The sequence below is a fragment of the Cotesia glomerata genome, linkage group LG9 (genome assembly GCF_020080835.1).
Source record: "Cotesia glomerata isolate CgM1 linkage group LG9, MPM_Cglom_v2.3, whole genome shotgun sequence".
Taxonomy (NCBI): Eukaryota; Metazoa; Arthropoda; class Insecta; order Hymenoptera; family Braconidae; genus Cotesia; species Cotesia glomerata.
The window spans coordinates 4,896,023-4,918,250 of NC_058166.1; the positions used below are offsets into that span (position 1 = coordinate 4,896,023).

Consider the following 22,228-nt stretch of genomic DNA (forward strand, 5'->3'; position numbering starts at 1 on the left):
GTTTTCAGGGCTCAGTGCAGTTGACCTTTTTCGTTAGTAAAGGGCTCGTCTTTCCTCTGCTAGAACTCTAAGAGGTAGGGTTCCGGCAATGACGCACACTGCTTCTTCTGATATAGTGCGGAAGGCACTAGCTACTCGTAGGGCACTCAGTCGATATACTGGTCTAGCTTGTGGAATCGTGGATATGGACGCGTGCCAATTTTTTGTAATCCCTCCCCCGACTTTATTAGCAACTAACTTTTTGAATTTTGAATTTTGCTTACTTTTTTTTTCTCTATTCTTGAAATAATTATAAATATCTTATAAAAAAATGAATAATAAAAATATTGATCGCCTTTTTTTACGATACTTCAAAAATTACCTTAAATTCAAGCTTCTAGACCAGAATACCCCATTGATTTTGATAAAATTAAAAAATTTTATTCATTTAAATTTTCAATAAAACAAAACTTGAATATTGATCAAAATTTATTGTAAAAAGTTATAAAAAAGTAAATAATAAAAAAAAGAAAAGCAATACAGCAAATTGATAAAGTACGACGAGGCATGGCATGTTCATTGTCCGGCTTCACATATGAACCACATGAGTAATATTGCTGTGTATAACTTAGTGATGCCTCAACAATGGGACGGTTCAGTGCGGTGACTCTGGTGCATTTGATTATTGCATCGTTCGGTGTCCGCTAAAGATTGACGGAAATGCGGTCGAAGGATTGAATTTCGTAGATTCCTGGTTCTATTTGTGAAAGCTACCACACATTGAACAATTTTGATTTAATTAATAAAGTAAGTACCTACACTGTGATAAATAATTTGAAGAATTGAAAACTCGGATAAAAGTAAAAGGACATAAATAAGAGTTTTACGATGGAGTTTGAGTATAAAACGACAAGAGGGTGGAAAAGAATGGCTGAAATAAGGGTGGTAGGAGAAAATTCCGTGCGTCGTTCAAGGCGGAGATTTACCTCGCGTGCCAAGTATTAAAATATCGCGTCGTCGCCTCGCGGATGGCGCATTCGAAAATTCCTCATGTACCTATAAGCGACGAACGATGAACGAGACGAGAACTACGACGAGTTACGGATCAGGAGGATGAGGGTTGTGCAAAAGGGGTGAATTCGCACACGCCAGGAAGCTGGGCGGAATTGTGGGAGGATTTCACCTGCGAATATACCGTCAGGATTGTACGGGACACATTCCCAACGAATTCTTCTTATTGAACGGAATCTCCGGAACTCTATGGAAGATATTATTATTTAGATATTGCTATCAGGATGACATGATAATGTAGTTGGAGAAACTTTTGAATCCTTCAAATACCTTTTTCTTCAATAATTGCCAACAAAAATATGAATTATTAACATTTTTATTTCTATTTACAGTTTTTTTTTCTTTTTTCGTCTGCATTAAACGAAAAAATTCATTTTTTAAAAATGAGCAATTTTTTAATAAGAAATTGATTTGTTAAAAATTTTTTTATTTTATTTCTTAGCTGAAGAAATAAAAATTTTTGGTGATTATTTACAAGTCGGGTCAACCCATGCTGGGCCATGTTAAATTTTTTTTTTGATCAATTTTTTTTTTAAATTGTTCGTTTTTTTATGTGCTTTTCAAAAAAAGATAAAATAGAAATTTTATCCAGAAACATGACAGCCAATTTTTTTCCAACTTTTAAAGACAAAAAAGCTATCGAAATCTTTTTTTTTTTTTTTTTCACATTTTTTATTATAAATGCGCCGTAAAAACAAGCAAAATCAAAAAAAAATTGAAAAATATTAATGTTTCACCTAGTTATGGCCCAAAATGGGATTGATCCTACTTGTAAATAATAACCGAAAAAATTTATTTATAAAAAATGAACAATTTTTTAACAAAAAATTGATTTGTTAAAAATTTTCTTATTTTATTTCTTAGCTCAAGAAATAAGAAAATTTTTTCACTGTAACTTTCTTGTTGAAAATAAGTTTTTTGGATTTGGAAAAAAAAAATTTTAGATAAACTTACAAATTTTCATTCAAAATTTTTTTTTCCTAAATCTAAAAAACTTTGAGAAAAATTTTTATTTATTCAGCTGAAAAATAAAATTTTCAATAAATCAATTTCTTATTACAAAATTGCCTATTTTTTTCAAAATAAATTTTTTCTCTGTATATAGTTGCAACAATTTAGAACCTTCACACTTAGAGAAAATTTTTTTTTTTTTTTAAATGAATATTTTTGACAAGAAATTAGAAATTTTTAACAACTTTATTTCTTCAGCTAAGAAATAAAAATTTTTTTATTAAAAAAAAGTTTTCTAGATTTGGAAAAAAAACAATTTTTAATGAAAATTTTCAAGTTGCCTATCTAAAATTGTTTTTTTCCAAATCTAGAAAACTTTTTTCCACCAAAAAAATTCAGCTAAGAAATAAAATTCTTTAAAATTTTCAACAAATTAATTTCTTTTCACAAAAATGCCCATATTTTTCAAAAGAAATTTTTTTTCTCTCATTGTAATAATAAATTGTTAATTAAAAATCAGACCCTCGTATAAATTTTGTTAGCTCCATTGATTATACACGGAGAGAAAAAATTTTTTTTGAAAAAATCCACATTGTAGTAATAAAAAATTAATTTGTTGAAAATTTGGAACAAATTAATTTATTATTACATTTTTCTTCAAAAAAAATTTATTCTCTCAGTATATATTTTAATTTTTGTAAGAATAAATATAAAAATTATAATAACTGTAACAAATTTATAAAATTTCTCATTAATTAAATATAAAAAAAAATTTAACGTTTTAAAATATTCTACATTAAGTTAAAAAAAATTAAAAATTAGGATCAATTATTAAATAAAAAAAAGATAAAGATTACATCTGAATAAAGGCTTTTGATCAATCCCTCTCTCTGATTTTTAACTAACAATTTACTCTCCGATAGATTGACAAGTTGTATAAGAAAAATCTCTTAAACCTTTTCATTTATACTTTATTTCATGACGATACCATTGTACAATTATTTTTTTCAAACATCCTATACTGAGTACTTTTTATTTTACACTAGACAGTTTTTAGTTGAATAAGTCTTTAAAAGTTTACTGGGTGCATTAATTTGGCCGTGAATTTATTACGTGGTTTAATAATATTAATACTCCAAAATTAATTTATATTTGTGAGATTAAAATTACTGATTATCAGTAACAATATATAAATTTAACGTTTTTCTATAAAAATTATTTTTAATAAATTACTTTTTTTTTTTCTATTAAATTTTCACATATAAGTATCATCCTTTTGGATTTAACAATTCAAATATTCACACAATTTTTTGAATATTGACCAAAGTCTTTTCCAAGCACCATAAATCGGATCCAATAAATTAACAATATACTATTTAAATACAATAAAATTCATACAACTGAATAAAATTGCATTAATATTAAAATAATGGCGATTTTATTTTATTATTTTTTTTTGTATTTAAAAAATTGGTACACACATTTTTAAATGTTTAAAATTAGCAAGTAATAAAATTTTATTAAGTTAAATTATGACACACGAGTAAAAATTTTTTATTACATTTGTCTTTTTCGACAGATATGTATTTTAAATAATTTTATTTTCTGTTCCTCATATTAAATCTTCAATTTTATTACTTTTTATAAATCCTTTTATATATAACTTAATTAATTTCTTATTATCACTTTACCCTTTTCAATCACATGATTAAATAGTACTTTATATCACGCCAAATTACATTTTAATTACAATAGATATTTAATACATCTACTTTAAATTATCTTACAAAATAATTCTAAAAATTTATAACAATTATAAATAAATAAACAAAATTTTTAAAATAAATTTAAACATTAATATCATAGAAAATTTTTACATAAAATTAAAATTATTTTTATAATGTTCAATTAATAAAATTAATCGATGGATGACATCATTTGTAATCAATGTTATTACTGTATGCTTTAATCGGATAACAAAATATTACCATAGTAATAAATACGGAAAAGTACAATCATAAAATAAATTCATAGAAATAATTTAAATAAACAATTAGCGGAAACTTATAAATTTAAATATTTCACGTGCCAAAAGGTAAAAATGCGCATAATTTTTTTTTATCGTCAATTGACTGGTAGACATTTTCGAGTATAAAAATGAAATATTGATTCCTCAAAGCTAAAAGGGCGTACGTCTTTAATTTTGCGCCCTTTAAGATTTAGAAATTAAAAAATTTTATGATCTAAAGCTAAAAGGGCCTAGAAATTTTTTTTCTGAGCAATTTACTAAAATGCTTATCTTAAACTTAAAAATTTTTAAAAATAGTGCAGTCATAGTTAGATTTAAGGCATACCTTATATTTATTTAGGTTTTTTGATAAAAATTTTTTACTTAAGAAAATAAAACAATAGCTAAAAATGTAAAAAGTATATAAATTTATAACAACAAACAATATCTGATATAATTAAGCAAAACTCACGAGGAATTGTAAACAAATAATACATTTAATTACAATAGCACTTACAATAATGCAATTGCAAGAACTGATGTACAAATTTATATAAGTCATTAAATATCTTTAAAAAGTGAAAAGTGCAGTCAAAGGGATGTATTTTAACTATACGCTCTTTTAAGGGGGTATTCTGGTCTAGAAGCTTGAATTTAAGGTAACTTTTGAAGTGCCATAAAAAAAACACTCAATATTTTTACTATTCATTTTTTTATAAGATATTTATTAATATTTTAAGAATACAGAAAAAAAAAGTAAAAAAATTCAAAAAATTAGCAGCTAATAAAGTGGGGGGGTTTCAAAAAATTGGCACGCGACCTGGGAAAAAAAAGATTATTAATTTAGATTAATGCCGCTACCGTACTAACTAAAAAAAAAGTTGAAAAAAAAAATTTTTTCACAAAATGGCAACTGCCTGAAAAAAAAAAAAATTAATTTTTGTACCACTTTTTTTGAGTTTTCCGAATTTTTTAAAAATAATAAATATTTAAATTTGGGGATGAGGATAGTTCATGCGATAGAGAAGTCTATAAAGAAGATTTACACCAAATTTCAAATAATTCGATTCAGTAGAACTTGAGAAATCGTGGGTATCGTTTTAAAAAAGACAGTTTCAAGAAAAACGCGTTTACAGTTTCTTGCAGTCTAATTCCGGCCGGGCCGGTTTGGATGCCGCGTCAGAAAAACAGCCATTTCTCCGAAAATAATTTGAATTTTCTAAAATCCTCTTAAAGACATATCCTTAAAGAGTTAGAATTAAACTTTGAAAATATGAAAAAAAAAATCAATTGTTTTTAATTTCCAGACCAGAATACCCCCTTAAAATAAAAATTCGAAATATTTTTAAAAAATTACAAGATATTAGTGATTGTATTAATATTTTTTATTTCAAAATTTTATATTCAGAAACTGAGTGACTGCGAAACTAAACAATTATTTTCGTATTGCTCCTCTTTATAATAATTGAGCTTTCTAGACTATTTTTTGGATTTAACTTCTCTTGTAAAACTATTTTTCAAAATTTTGAATTAAAACTTAAATATTTTCATCCGCCCTTTTAGCTTCAAGTACTAGTTTCCTTAAAGTTAAAATGGCGCATGGCTCGAAGTACGTTTTTTTAGCTTCAAGATGCTCGAATATTTTTTGGTAATTATTTACAAGTGGCAAACTTAATTTTGGCCATAAAAAATAGATGAATTGATGGATCATCATAATTTTTTTTAACTTTTTTGTTTTCACGGCGGATTTATGGTGGTGATATCGAAAATATCAAAAAATTAATATTTCAATAAAAAATCATCTTTGAAAGTTGAAAAAGATTTTGGCTCTTATGTTTTTGGATAAAATTTCAACTTTATCTTTTTTTGATATATTTTTTTTTGAAAAGTACATAAAAAAACGAACAATTAAAAAAAAGAAAAGTTGAATATCACAATTTTCTAAAAAATTTATACATTTTTTAGAAAATTTGTTAAAATTTTGATAATCAACTTTTTTTTTATGTATTTTTCAAAAAAATAATTTATCAATAAAATCAAATAGAAATTTTCTTCAAATGAAAATTAAAATCGTTGACCCCACTTGTAAATATTTACCTATTTTTTACAGATCTTTGTGTTTTTAACGATTTTAAAAAAATGACAAAAAAAAATTTTTGTGCGCCCTTTTAGCATGGGTCCTTACCAACTTTTAGCAATGCGCTCTTTTACCTTTTGACATTATCTGTACTTAAGAAATAAGTTTTACAGTCAACGTGGATTTTAATTAAATTTTACTAGATCGAATGTTATATTTATACAAATTCTAACGAATTAAACATTGATCTCTGAATATTGACAAAACGACAAAAGTACTTATTACAAATTAATATTAGTAATTTTATCTCTTGCGTAAAAAAAATCCAAGTCTATATACGTATTATTTTTTTTACATGCAACTATTAATAATAATAAATTTTTAAATGCATTTATATTTATTATTATTATTATTATTATATCCTAAGGATATATTTGTTATCTTGTTAATTAAATTTTCCTTATGCCGACTAGACTGCATGAGTAAAACGACTAGATGTCTTATTGCACTCGTAGTTTCCGCGCACTTTAAATTAGCTAATTAGTATAAGTTATTTATTTATGAACTTAAAAAAAAAAAAAAATAAAAAAAAATGTATTTATTTGTAATAATGCACGGCATTCATTTTAATTAGTAATTATCTAATTATGAATATCAAGATTGTTCATCACGTTTTAAATTCAATTTATAACTTACTTAGACATCATTATTAATCTTACCCCATGATTATCAGTATAAATCTCTATTCAGAGGTATAACAAGAAAAGGCCTTATCACGTTCAACATCATCAGATCAGTGCCCAGTGCCATTTTATTTTATTTTATTTCTTTATTTAATTATTAATTTATTATTGTTTTTATTTTTATTTACTTTGGAAGCATTCAGATACGAGATTGGCAAATAAGTTTTTTATAAACGGTAGCATATCTAGTAACGAACATCAAGGCATCAGGCACTTCAAGATGAAATTAATAAAGTAAATTTAAAATATAATGACAATTATTTATCCGTTGATTACAATCATTAATCAACCTTAGTGGCGGGTAATCCATATCCTACTATTAATTGTTCTTTTGGAAAATCCATTATTACAGTTACATGGAAACCCATATTCGCCGATGCAATAATATATTCACACAGTGAAAACCAACTAAATGCTGTGGAGAAAAAAAAATATAATAAATAAATATACTTAAAATTTATCATGTACACGGAAAGAACAAGATTACATTGGATAAAATTCCAGATTATACTCAGTGACATCTGTAGTAAAAAAAATTTTCAGATAGTAGCTAGTATAATCCAGATTATACTGAGTGATATCTGGATTATACTCATCGTAATCTTCCATTTCCTCCAGTAAAATCTCAGATTATACCGCGTAAGATTCCACTGAATATAATCCGAGATTGCATCCTGTAGAATTTAGATTATACTCAGTAGAATCTTGGATTATACCCGGTGATATCTTCGCGATTTTTTTTTTAGTGCCTGCGCACTTAGCATTACCATATGACTATGAACAGGTTAGATTTTATTGTCAAAAGTTTAAACGTAAATCATGTCTTATATTATACTATTTTTACATATCTTGTGATTTTAATAATTACTAGCAACCTTGCAGTCATTATGTGACTGCCGTGACTTGTAAACTATAAATAAAGAACATTTTGCTTCATTAAATAATGACTTTTGTTAAGTTGCACTGTACTTTCTTAAATATTGACGTTTTTAAAGATAAGCTCATCCCGATGTTACACTCATCAAGAGCTTTCATTTGAGTACTCACATGCATTTTGAAATATTTTTTATATTCACACGGAAAAAAGTAAACTGGAATAAATAATAGTCGATTTATAATAAGTAATGATCAACTGGAAAAAATTACCATTTCAAACAGCAAAATCGTGATTTTAACAATCACATTATAATATTTTTCATTTAAATGCTACAATTTATTATTTACATGGAAAAAAATAATATTTCAAACAGTAATATTCGCTATGTGAAAGTCGAAAATGTTAAAGTATAATAATTCCGAATTCTGACTTTGATATTTATCATTTCGTAATTAAATAATGATCGCATGATATGTAAAAAATATAAACTACAGTTACTAAATTTTCTATACAAGCAACGTCAATATTTACAAAGTAAAATAGTAAATTTTAAATTCAACGCAAAAAATCAAACTATAATTATTGATTTGCTTGGACAGGTAAATATATATTCTAAGAGTAGAATTTTTACTGTTTCAAATGGTAAATTCTCCGAGTGTGAGACCTTCCCCTTGTCTTCATAGTATAGACTAAATATTGAAACGACAATTTTTACTGTTTGAAATTGTAATTTTTTAAGATGAGAGAGTCGTTATTTATTATAGTGACTGCTACTAATCACATTTTCGATATTAAATTATAAATTGTGGCTTTTACACTTTCTACATTAAGTGTTGTAATATTTACATTTGTGCCACCCCGATGTCCACTATACTGTTTGAAACTATAAAAATTAACCGGAATCCAAGTAAATTTTACAGTTTACTTTTTTTTGCTCGACGGGCAGAAAGCGTCAACTTTCGGCCCGCTGCGCTAAACGAAGTTGCCCCTTTCTGCCTTCGTCGAGCAAAAAAATAGTATACACTCCACGGGAAGTAAATAAGAAAGCCTCAGATCACATGTAATTGTTGGCCGAGGCGATTACATGTGATCTGAGACATTTCTTACTTTACTTCCCTAGGTGTGTAATATACTATTTCCGTGCACGTATATTTAATATATATGAAATATATGAAAAATTAATGTGAGTACTCAAATGAAAGCTCTCGATGAGTGTAATGTCGGGGTGAGCTTATATTATTAAAAATGTCAATAGTTCACAAGATATAAGGTCATTTCTTAATTATGTATCTAGAGATAGAGCATTTTCAAATGCAGTCTAAATACTTATCGTCACAAATTGACTATTGGTGAAAATGAAATGAAACCTTGAAAAGGCACAAATTCAAGTCAAGACCTTTGCAATGACACTAAATTTCACAAAAAAAAAACCGATTTTATCATATGACTATCCTGGCGACAAAATTTTTCTTATTCTCTTAATAATATAGATATAGTGGCTATAAAACATATTGTAACACAGCACAAAATCTAAATGTTTACACAGTAATTGATGAACCGATTGTATTTTTTTAATGTTCAATATACTGATGATTGACTATAATTCTCAAATTGTAAACAGCACTTCACGCGCAGGCGCTAGAAAGAGAATGACGCAGATATATCACTGGGTATAATCCAAGATTCTACTGAGTATAATCCAAATTCTACCGGATACAATCTCGGATTATTTCCAGTGGAATCTTACGCAGTATAATCTGAGATTTTACTTGGGGAAATGGAAGATTACAATGAGTATAATCTAGATTATACTAGCCACTATCTGAAATTTCTTTCCACTACAGATGTCACTAAGTATAATCTGAAATGTTATTTAGTGTGATTTTGTTTTTTCCGTGACATTATTGTTATATAATTTTGGTTAAAAAAATAATTTTAATTACCTAAATCATGGCATAGTAAACGGTGTTTCAAAAAAAATATTATAAGGCCAATTGTACTGACAATACTGGTAGTAAATAAAATTTGTTTATAATGAAGACTTTGTGCGTTAGGTGTTAGTAAACGACCCAGTTTGACTGCTGCCAACATGTACGTCAGTGAACTGACCATGAACATTATAAAGATTTTTTCATGAGCATCTGAAAAAAATTCATTAGATTATATAGATTATTTATTTTATAATCATAAAAAAAAAAAAAAAAAAAGATAATTATTTCAAAGCATGGTTAATATTATTTCAACCTATAAAATTATTTTAAAAATTTTTTTTACACACAGATATTGAAAAAAAATCAACTAGAACTTGTGAACAATTTTTAGTTGCCATAACATTTTTGTCAAAATTAATACCTTTAAAACTCGTAATTAAATTTATTTTTAACTATTTTGATAATTGATATAAATGCCCCGTGAAATAGAAAAATTAAAAAATAAAAAATTTTAAGGAATCATCCTGGTTTGTAATTTTCAAAAAAAAAATTTTTTTTTACATTATTTGAAAGTATATATATTCAAAAGTATCGTGTTAAAATTTTCAAGTGACTATGTCACTGTAAATATATTATTTTACAATGTTTATGTGAATTTTCGAGTAGAAGAAAATTTAAAGGTACGATTTTTTTTTTTTTTTTTTTTTTTTTAAGTTAAAAATACTTTAAACGCGTTTATCTCAGAGCTATGTTTTTCTGATTGACGTACATGATATCTCCGGAATCACTGGCCTGATCTTATTTAAATTTATACCACATATTCAACATAATAATAGCTATTGCATCAGCTTCAACCAAATCAAAATTTTGATTTTCACTATATTTTTAGGACTAAAAACTGTGAAAAAAAGCCCCATTTTTTAGTTTTTTTTTTTTAAATGTCCACTATTTTGTTATTTATCAATAAATATTAATCTCCGTATCTGGTGCAATAACTACGTATATATTGAACGTAAATAATTTTTGTTTGTGTTTTAGATGAGCCGTTATTAAGTTATCATATATGTCAGCGACATACCAACTTTTGGAGCAGGTCGGTTCACTCGTTGGTTATTCATATAAGAAATATTAACAAAAAATAAAGCTAGATATAGAGTGTATTTGTTAAGCTGAATAAATTTTATATTAATATCTATAATAGTTTCTGTGTAAAAAAATAATGAACATTCACTGTTTTCTAGCGCCGGAACCAGAATGATCCCTTAATTAATTTAATATGTTTTTACTATTTTTATATTTAGTAATTTTTTAAGTTCTATTCATTTTCGGAAGCATACTCGATTTCAATTAAAGCTATTATTGATAAAAAGAAAATTTTCCGCGAAATCATTTTTCGACAAATTTTATCTTTTACGGTTTAAGAATAATGTTTACTAATAAATCTCGAAATTTCAAAATTTTTTACCACTTAAAAGTAAAAATCTTAAAACTGAAACTTTGTTTTGAATGAAAATTCTTAGCTTCAACTTAAGGAAATCATATATATGTCAATATGTTATAAAATTCAATTACTTAAAAAAAAAAAATAATATTGAAATTTTCAGACATCTATCAATTTTTTTTAATATTTAACTAATTATAAAAAAATTATGGAAATTAAATTAGCTGACATCTGGAAATTTTTAGAATTTTTTTATTGAAAAAAATTATTAAAAAAAAAAAAAAAATTTGACGTAAAAAATTTGAAAAATTCTAAATGCAATTTTTAAATAATATTTTTTTATTTATAATTTTTATTGATTAAAAAATCAAAAACTGTCAAATGTCTGCTAATTTTAGTAACATAAAAAAATTCTACATTAGAAATTTAAAAGGATTACAAATGCAATTTTTTTTATAACTAATTTGTAATAAAAATAAAAATAATTACCAAAAATAATTAAAACAATTATAATATTAAAATTAGCCGATGTTCAACAATTTTTGATTTTTTTATCAATTAAATTACAAGTAAAAAATACTTTAAAAAAATTGCACGTATAATTTTTCAAATTTTCTGTATAAGAAATTTTTTATTTCAATTTTTTTGTAACAATTTTTTCAATAAAAAAAAATTATAAAAATGTTTATATATCGGCTGATTTAATTTATGAAAATTAAGTTAGCCGACATCTAAAAATTAAAAAAATTTTTTTTATTAAAAAAAATTATTACAAAAAAATAAAAAAAAATTTTCATTTGTAAAAAACATGAAAAACTATGAGTGCAATTTTTTAAAAATATTTTTTAGTTCTAATTTAATAAATGAAAAATAATCAAAAAATTAAAAACGTCGGCTAACTTTAGTATTATTTTAATTTTATTATTTTATTATTTTTCCCCTCTCCAAAAAAAAATGAACCTGACTGGTGCGTGTCGATTGATCTCTCCCTCTGATCTGAAATAAAAAAAAATGACGGATTTTTAATTAAGTATAAGTACATTTATCGGAACTAGAATGAAAAAAAAAAATATTTGACAAAATGGCGCGTAGTCAAAAGAATTTTTTGAAATCGAATTTCAGATTCGTACTTTTAACTACGCGCCATTTTGTCAAATATTTTTTTTTTTCGTTCATTCTAGTTCTGACGATTAATATAGTTATACTAATTAAAAATCTGTCAATTTTTTTATTTCATATCAGAGGGAGAGGTCAATCGACACGCACCAGTCAGGTCCATTTTTTTGAAGATGGGAACTTCAGCACCATTTTTCTAATTAAAAAAAATTTTTTTTTTGTTTTGATTTCCATTGTTGTGTAGTTGATAAGTAATAGAATAAGTGTAATAAAAATTTGATAGCATTAGTCATTATCTTCATGTAGAAATAAAATTTTTAAAATAGCTTAAATTTTAGGCTGCTAGACCACCGAGTCCCCTTAATAAATGAAAAATAACCAAAAAATTAAAAACGTCGGCTAACTTTAGTATTATTTTAATTTTCATAAAACAATTAACTAAAAGAGAAAGAGACAAAAATGAATAAACGAATCAATTATTTAAAATAACAATAGTATGTATAGTTAGATTTAGTATAAAACATCAATGACGATCCAGTTATCACATTTATAAACTCTAATCATCTGACAAGGTCTCATTGTTAAACCCGAGATAATCGTTTGTGATTACCGTAGCTTTTACTTACAGTAATTTTCTCGATTAGATATATATGTTACGCCGCACAATGCAGCTATTTCAATGATGTTCAACCAAAAGCAGAGATTTAATAGTCTGCATCCGATTAATTTTTTTGGCAAATCTTCAAGGTCTGTTAAAATCTTACGGTAATACGAGTGGTAGACAGTTGCTATCACCAGCCGTGGTCCAATATGTAATGCTATTGTTACACGCCATAAATATCTTTGTGGTGATACACCAGTTATTGCTGATATTGACGGTAGAACATTGTACACCTGTTAATCACGCAAATATCAATTAACCGTTAATAAGATACTATCGTTGTTGTTTTACATGATTTTTCAATATTGTTAATAACTTTTATTACTCACCCGACAATGTGTCTCATGAATATCATCTTGTTGAAATATATAAGCAGTAACAAAACAAATCAATAATGTAACCAATGGTAAACATGCTGTAGCAATGCACAACTTTCTAAATGATATTGCCAAGTGAATTAAACTCTTGTTATTATTTCCCACATTGTTAATCTCCATCGTTTTTTTATCCATTGATTTTTCGGATCCCGAAAATTTTTATTAATTTATTATTAAATACACATATTTATTTTTATTCACTATAATATTTTGCTTCTTGATAATTAATCAAGGAAAAATCATTTTTATGAATTTCATTTCTTCATCCTTCAGTTTGGACCTGTAAAAAAAATATGACATTAAAGTAAGCAGTCATTTGACCATTTTTTGATTTTTTTTAACAAATAAATTTTATGAAAATAAAATTAACTGACAATTTTCAGAATTTTTTTTTATTAATGAAATTATCACTAAAAATTTAAAAGAAAAAATTCCACATGTAAAAAATTTGAAGAATTATGTGTGCAATTTCTTAAAAATGTTTTTTTATTGCTAATTTAATTAATAAAAAAAAAAAATAAAAATTTTTCATTATCAGCTAATTAGTTTCATCAAATTTTCTCCAAAAAATTATTTTCAAGAAATTGCATTTTTTATTTTTTTAAATTTCTACGTCAATTTTTTTTCTAATCTTTTTGCTCCAATTTATTTGTTAAAAAGATTATCAAATATCTGCTAAATTAAATTTCGTAAAAAAATAATAATAATTAAAAATTTTTGACAGGTGTAAAAAAAATAATTTAAAATTTTTTATAGTCGTCATATTTTTAGAATTAATTTTTTTTTTTCTACCTATGTCTGCTTTATAAATAGAAAACAAAAATAATATCAAGATATCTTTCTAAATGAAATAAAAATAAAAATTACACTTTTATTAAAAAAAAAAAAAAAAAAAAAAAAACTACACGTAAGCAAAAAATATTGAATTAAAAAAATATTGATTGACCTTTATAATTATTAAATATTTAATACACTCATCTCCACTGCACTAGAAAGATGATAAGGACCAAACAAAAATCACAAATAGTTGAGATAAAAATAATGCCAATTCACTAATAACAATTAGAATAATTATAATTAACTATTGCTGTGGTTATTATTGATTGAATAAAAATAGATAGTTAATGAATACACTGAATTTAAGAAAGAACAATGAAAAACTTTTTAAATAAATGAGCAAAATATGTAATCGATTTTCTGAGACACCAGGATTGAAACATACCAACTCGGCAGTCCCCATCTGACTTTCATGATCGGCGCGGCGTCGGCTATTTCGTGTTGATATCTCGTTTCTGCGCATACTGTTGCTACACAAGTTGCATACAGCCAAAGCGCACACAAACTACAACAAAGAATTAATGCATTTATATCTTTTAAATTATCAAGTTAAATTAGATCAAAGTTCTACAATGTTTTATTTTGTAATAAATATTTATGATATTAAATTAAGCTGTCACTCGACAATTTTTTTATTTTTTTTAACAAACAAATCTATTCAAAAGAATTATTTTTTTTAATTTCTAGGTACATGTCAATTTAAAAAAAAATTTTTTTTGTCATAATTTATTTATTACAAAAATTCTTATAATTATCAAATATCTGCTAAATTCATTTTCATTGAATTTAGCTGTCACTTCACAATTTTTTAATCTTTTTTAACAAACTTTTTTTTTAATTATTTAAAAAAAATTGCATTTACAATTTTTAAAAATTTTTACAAGTCAATTTTTTTTGCCATAATTTATTTGTTAAAAAAATTCTTCAAATTATCAAATATCTGCTAAATTCATTTTCATTAAATTTAGCTGTTACTTCACAATTTTATTTCCTTTAACTAACAAAATTGCTCCAAAAAATTATTTTAAAAAATTGCATTTTTAGTTTATTAAAATTTCTACATGTCAATTTTTTTTTGCCATAATTTATTTGTTAAAAAAATTCTTAAAATTATCAAATATCTGCTAAATTAATTTTCATTAAATTTAGCTGTCACTTCATAATTTTTTAATTTTTTTTTAACAAACAAAATTGTTTCAAAAAATTATTTTAAAAAATTGCATTCATAATTCTTTAAAATTTCTACATGTCAATTTTTTTTGCCATAATTTGTTTTTTAAAAAAATTATTAAATTTATCAAATATCTGCTAAATTAATTTCCATGAAATATTTTTTTAAAGTTGTTACATTTAATTTACGATAAAAATTATTTCACAAGAAGTTTTTAAAATTGTTATCATTATAATTTAGATATCACAACACTTACATACAACAATTAAATTTATCAAAATTTTTATCTTTCAGAAATTTAATTACATAAAATATAACAAAAAATTCAAGGTAATTTATGACATTGAACTTGACAAAAATTATAAATTTTTAACAATTAAATTATTATAAAAAAAAAATTATTAGGGAAATTTTTAGAACATTATAATTATTCTTGGTGGTTCTCATCCATGGTATAAAATAAATTAAGGAAAAAATTTATTATAATTATTGTAATCGATTAACAATGATAATACTGAAGTTAGTTGACAGCTGTCAATTTTCTTAATTCTTATAGCAAAAATTAACAGATGTCAACTAACTTCAGGATCATGATAATTGTTATTTATTTATAATGATCTAAAAATTTATTATATATCAATACAAAAATGTTTTAATTTAAACTAATGAGTTAAAGTGTCAGCTGATAAAAATTCTTAATATTCAAAATTTTTTAATCTGAATTAAATTTATTTAAATTTTTAAATTTATAGACTTATTCATAATATCTTCAAAATTATCTATTCAATTTTAGAGTATTTTGAAAATTGAATGCATCAAAAGAAAAAAAATATATAGAATTAAAACATCTCTGCACATTTACCAATAACTAATAATCAAAAAAATAAAAATGAAAATATTAAATAAAAATATTTAGAAAACGACTAAAGATAATTATCATTTAGTAGCTCGTTAGTTACAGTGAAATAACATCTGAAAAAAAAGTAATGTCAATACACACGTGATAAGATTTAAAAACTTTTATTGTTTTATTTTCATTTACTTTTGTACTAGAGGTTAGTGCTGTGACATATAGCACACAACTAACTCCACAACATGAAGGATTTTTATGATGAAGATAAATGTTTTATTAAAACTCAGCTTTATGTTTGGAACAAATAAATTCAAACTTGTAAAATTCTATAACTTTTTTTTCGGCGATATTGAATTATTTGACTTCAATTACTAACTTGAATTCAATTCAATGAGTTAGTTTTTATTTTTTAGAATTTTATTTCATTAGTACTAAAAAAAATTGAAAATCCAACAATGACTGCAGTTAATATACATCTCATAAAAATTATATCATAATCATTATTGATTAAAAAAGATAATTTCTTAAATTCTTCATCGAGTTAACTTTGATGGAAAATATTATTTTTATTTTCTTGTTTTTAGTAAACGAATTATTTTTCTTCGCCGGCTTTTCGTCTTCGATTATTTGCTTTTCAAAATCTTCCTATTCTGTTTCGGTAGATTTTTTTGCCCGCTACAAAATTTACATTTTTATTATAGTAGTTTTTGTAGACACTGACAAAAAAATAATTTCTTTTTTAAAGAATAGGAATTGTTATGATAAGAAATTATTTTATTGAAAATTTTAATTTTTTAGCTGAAGAAATAAAAATTTTTCTCACAGTAATTTTCTTATTGAAAGAAAATTTTTTTTTATTAGAAAAAGATAATTTTAGATAGAAAACTTGCAAATTTTCATCTAAAATGGTTTTTTCATAAATCTGCACAGAAAAAAAAATTTACTTGAATCAAATAAACAATTTTAAACAACTTCATATTATTGATTTGAGTAGAAAAATTCTTAAACTAAGAAATTTTATATGATTCAAGAATTTTTCGTCTTAATTCAAGACAATATAACTCTTCAAAATTATTTTCTTGGTTCAAGAATTTTTTTCTTGATTCAAATTAATTTCTGTTTCAGTGTAGAAAACTTTTTTTCAACAAGAAAGGTACTGTAAAAAAAATTTTTATTTCTTCAGCTAAGAAATAAATTATTTAAAATTCTCATATCCATTTTTTTCAAAAAAATTTTTTTCTCTCAGTGTAGATAACTTATGACATTAAAATGAATAGTCACTTGATAATTTTTTAGTTTTGACAAATTTTTTATAAAAAATTGCATTTATAATTTTTCAAAATTTCTTCATGTCAACATTTTTTTGCCATAACTTATTTGTTAAAAAAATAGTATTTTTAATTTTTTTTAATTTCTTGGTCAATTTTTTTCTAATTTTTTTTTGCTATAATTTATTTGATAACTTAATAGTAATTTTTTAATTAATTATAACTTTTTTTTTTTAAACAAAAGTTTGACTCATTATTAACCCAAAATAAAATCAACAATGAGAGAAACAAATATTTTCGTTAAATAATAAGCATTTAAAAAGAAGTCTAAATGCATGTATTATTACTGCGGGTCTTGAAGTATCTTACTCCTATTACAACGTGTCCCCATTACTGCGACAGATCCAGTTACTGCGGAACGGCTATATTTTAGGATTTACTTAAAAATGAACAATAACTTATCAAAAAGAAGATTTATTAATTTAATGTAATAACAAAAATTCTTCATAATCTAAATGGTAAGTAACAAAACCTTAACGTATTATTAATTAACCAGAATTCGTAAATTTTGATTAATTTAATCTTACAATCTACTGATTACTGCTTTCTTGAACTTCAGATTCTTCTCGTTGGAGCTCAGCTATTTTTTTTTAATTTCCATAGACTTTATTTTTTTTTGCAATAATTCTTCTTGAGCTTTTTGCTTAGCCTCAACGTCTTTAATTTTTTGTTGTTGTTTAACGAACTTCTCTTGCTTCTTTCTTCCGAGCACGTTCTTTTTCTTTTTCTTGCTTTTTTATCTCCTGTTGCTCTAGTTTAATTTTATTTTTGGAAATTAATTCTTCTGCTTTTAAACATTTTTGATTTTCCTTCACTTCTTGAATGTCTTGCCATTGAGAGCTTGATAACACAGATGGGACTGGAGAAGAACTCAGCTGCCCAATTTCAAAACACAGTAACTAACATTTAAAAATTTTTTCCAATTTTTCTTATTAAAAAAAAGTTTACCCGCCAAATTGATGAAAAATTTGATTTATGAATAGAAAATACTTGAATATAAATATTTTTAAGAAAAAATACTTGAAATTAAGGTCTAAAAGTTATAAAAAATGCAGCAATACTAAAAAAAAATCAGGTATAAAAATTTTGCAGTTACTGTGTTTTAAAATTGGGCAGCCGAACTATTGGTTCGCTTTTTTTTTCTTTGACAAATCACATTTAGGCCAATAGTATAGTTTTTTAAAGGGTTCTGAAAATTTATTTATGAACGGATCATTAGCATTATTAGCTATATCATTGAGCGGAAGTGTATCTTGATGTTGCTTTGCGCTTGATTCTGGAGCAAGAAGATCTGTTTCAACTGATGAGCACGAAGAAATCGGAACTGGCTCCAGGAAAGAAAGTACTTGAACATCTGCAGCTGAAGAAGTAACAGTTTTTTGAGTTTTTTGAAAATTAGGGTTCTTTTCATCAGTTGTTTCAGACGTGATCTGAACATCTTTTTGAATAATACAATCAGCGAAGTTGAGAGCAGCAGAAGGAGGAATGAGTATCAGGTTGAAGATCCATTTCAGCTATTATTTGAGCAGTTGATAGATCTTTTAGGATAGAACTTTGAGTATTTGTGGAAGCAATTATAACCGGTTCTATATTTTCTTCAAATATTTATTATATAAATATTAATAAAATTATTAAATTTTATTAATTTCATAAATTTATTAAATATTAATAAAAAAATTTGTTTAAAAATTATCTGTTGGTTTTGTCAACTTGAACCAAATTTTAAAGAGGCTTTCATCTTCTTTTCTTCCTGTCCAAATGGAGCTATCACTGGCTCTGAATGATGTTAATGTGTCTTCGTCTATTAAACTCTCTAGAACTCGCAAAGATTCAGTTTTAGTGGATATTTCAGGTATTGTACCTTCCGACATTGAAGAGCTTTCTATTTCATGACAAGAAATAGTGAGCTTTTTGAAAACTTTACTGTAATCAATTGCATCAGCGTTCAGAGGATGTAATCCGCATGTTTTGAACCCGTTTTCCAACATTTTTTTAAAATCTAAACTCTCGAATGTTTTTTGCAGTACAAGAGCCACTTGACTTTTCTTTAAACTAATTATACCAGAATTTTCACATAAAGTTTGAAATGATCTTTGGTAAGCTGCTCTAAATGTTCGAAAAAGCGCTACATCCAACGGTTGTAAAATATGAGTAGCATTAGGATGTAAAGCAATGAGAATAATTTTATTTACACTACAAAATTGACTCAAAAGTAAAGATACGTGTGGAGAAAGTCCATCAATATACAATATAATTGGAAGCTTAATATTGCTTTGGACAACCCATGGGAAGAAAATATTCGCTACGTACTCGTAAAAATTTTTTGCCGTCATCCAACCATTCTCTGAATGACCAAAACTAAAGTTTTTAGGTGCTACTCTTATAACGTCTTTAGATATACTTTTACCTGCGAAAAGTAGCAAAGTTGGTGCTAAGTTACCTGCTGCATTAGCAGTGACGAGAACGGTGACATTTTCTTTTTTATTTTTACTAACAACACTGTACGCGTTCTTAGTTCCTCTTGGCGTAAGAACAGATGATGCTTTAGGATTCATGGAGACAGCAATTTCATCTGCATTAAAAATCCTCGAAGGATCAATATTTAAAAGATCTTCTGTTGAAATTTCAATTAAGTGATTCTTAATTCCTTGAAACCATGTACGTATACCTATTTCTGTCACTTTGGCTCGGGTTACAGATAAATTTTCAGAAACAATTTCAGGTACTTGAGGATGACGTTTTATAAAAGCTTCATACCAAGAGCGTCCTGGTTTATTATCCACAAATGGGGTTTTACGATCATCATTGTCACATAACAGTTTAACACTATCTAACAATTTCTGCTTGGTTACAGGGAACCCTTGCTTGCAACAGTAAAAAATCCACTCTACCAGCTCATTTTCTTCTATATTACTTAGAACTGTTGATGGTCCTGGTGGTTTATCGTTGTATTTGCATTGTTTTTTTGCTCTAATTGTCGACTCCGGAACATTATACTTCCTAGAAACCTCGGCTGTTGTCTTTCCATTGAGAACTTCTTCAACTGCTAATTTTAAATTAGCTTTATCATAATTACACCGAGTTCTTTTAATTACTTTCGACTTCTTATTTTTTTGTTTATTAACTTTTGACTTTTTATTAATTTTATCCATAGTTTATTTTTCACTTCGAGACAACTTGATTCACGCACTTATTTAGAGGTTAGAATAACCGTGTTTACGTTCGCAGCAGTGTTGCCGGTGGGTCGAATCTCGATTACCCTTTCCTCAAAGTTCGATTACCCGTTTTTACCCAACACTGTTACCAACTCTATTTTGAGAGCGGCAAATATGAAAATTTATTTATAATTTTATACCCTTACAGTATTGACAATATAAAATGCATAAAATAATTAATTATTAAATAAAATCCTTTATTTTATATGAAAATTTTATAATGTTTGTAGCAACATTATTATAAATTTAATGTTTAAAATTTTTACAAAAGTCATAACGTAACATACATAAATATACTAATATTTAAACGTCTTTCTTATCCCAAATATTAGTATTTAACATTTCTTCATTTGATTCAAAGTTAATAGTATCACTATCTTAGGATAAAAAGTTTTTAGTAATTAAAATAGACTTTAATGTATCAGTTAATAAGTTATTTCTATGATCAGTTTTTACATTTTTAGTGACATTGAATTTAGCGGTCACTTGAAAATTTTTTAATTTTTTTTAACAAGCAAATTTCTTGAAAAAAATTATTTTAAAAAAATTGCATTTTTAATTTTTTACGATTTCTAAATGTCTATTTTTTTTTATAATTATTTATTGTCATAATTTTAAATTATTAATTTTAATTTTAATGTTAAATCGTGAAAAATGTAAAATAATGTCATACTACAGAAATAAGTCGCCTATACTTTTTGATTATTATATCCGAACAAAAACAGTTTCACTGTAAAAAAGTCACGCCAAGTCCACGTTCATAAGACTATTAGGAAAAAAAATTTTTTTTTTCTTTACAAAAAGATACAAAATAAAAAAATTAAAAAATCCGAGTAACCGATATGATTGTTTATGATTTTCAGAAATTAAAAAAAATTTTTTTGTAAATTTAAAAATTAAAAAAAAATTTAAGAACGTATTTAGTGTGCGCGGTTGCAAAATATTTTACTTTTAATGAAATTCGTAAAATCTATTTACTAGGACTTTAAAAAAATTGAAATACACAATGACGCACACCAAGTACGTTCTTAAATTTTTTTTTAATTTTTAAATTTACAAAAAAATTTTTTTTAATTTCTGAAAATCATAAACAATCATATCGGTTACTCGGATTTTTTAATTTTTTTATTTTGTATCTTTTTGTAAAGAAAAAAAAAATTTTTTTTCCTAATAGTCTTATGAACGTGGACTTGGCGTGACTTTTTTACAGTGAAACTGTTTTTGTTCGGATTTTAGTATTTTTTGTAATTATAATGAAAATTTACAATTGATAACAACTTAAATCTCGTGTTGACTGCATTTTTTACTGTAAACTATCCCCTTAAAGCTACAGTTTATGTAGATGTAATTCCAGTGCACCCTGGCGGCCATAGATGCAAGCTATGAATCACTTTTTACTGTAGTTGCGTGTCTATAGGAAGGATTACTACACATTTTTATTTTATCTAGTCTGTGGCGCTGATATTCCCCATCGAAAAAAAGTCAGGATCGAAATTTCTGGGCTTACTACAGATTGTGCTAATAAAATTTAATAATTTTAAGCGAATTAAGTGTTATAATTGATTATAATTAATTAATAACAGTAAAATAAA

At 25.2% G+C, this 22,228-nt stretch overlaps 2 protein-coding genes across 5 annotated transcripts; both read right to left on the reverse strand.

The window, feature by feature from the left end:
- Positions 1-6,545: 6,545 nt before the first annotated feature.
- LOC123271411 (post-GPI attachment to proteins factor 2-like) lies at positions 6,546-16,317 on the reverse strand. Of its 4 annotated transcripts, none has more exons than XM_044737730.1 (6): positions 16,283-16,317; positions 14,179-14,574; positions 13,185-13,512; positions 12,821-13,088; positions 9,650-9,847; positions 6,546-7,244 (listed from the first exon to the last, which is right to left on the reverse strand). In XM_044737730.1, the coding sequence occupies exons 3-6, from the start codon at positions 13,365-13,367 to the stop codon at positions 7,111-7,113; spliced, it is 783 nt and encodes a 260-aa protein (XP_044593665.1). In that variant the 5' UTR covers positions 13,368-13,512; positions 14,179-14,574; positions 16,283-16,317; the 3' UTR covers positions 6,546-7,110. The 4 variants fall into 4 exon arrangements, with proteins under 4 accessions (XP_044593665.1, XP_044593664.1, XP_044593663.1 ...); XM_044737729.1 differs by having other exon boundaries at positions 14,455-14,574; positions 16,241-16,317; XM_044737728.1 differs by having other exon boundaries at positions 16,241-16,317.
- A 1,572-nt stretch (positions 16,318-17,889) lies between these two features.
- Positions 17,890-20,611, reverse strand: LOC123271668. Its single transcript, XM_044738056.1, has 2 exons — positions 19,117-20,611; positions 17,890-18,003 (listed from the first exon to the last, which is right to left on the reverse strand). Exons 1-2 carry the CDS (start codon positions 20,571-20,573, stop codon positions 17,952-17,954), a joined length of 1,509 nt encoding a protein of 502 aa, XP_044593991.1. The 5' UTR covers positions 20,574-20,611; the 3' UTR covers positions 17,890-17,951.
- Between the last annotated feature and the right edge of the window lie 1,617 nt (positions 20,612-22,228).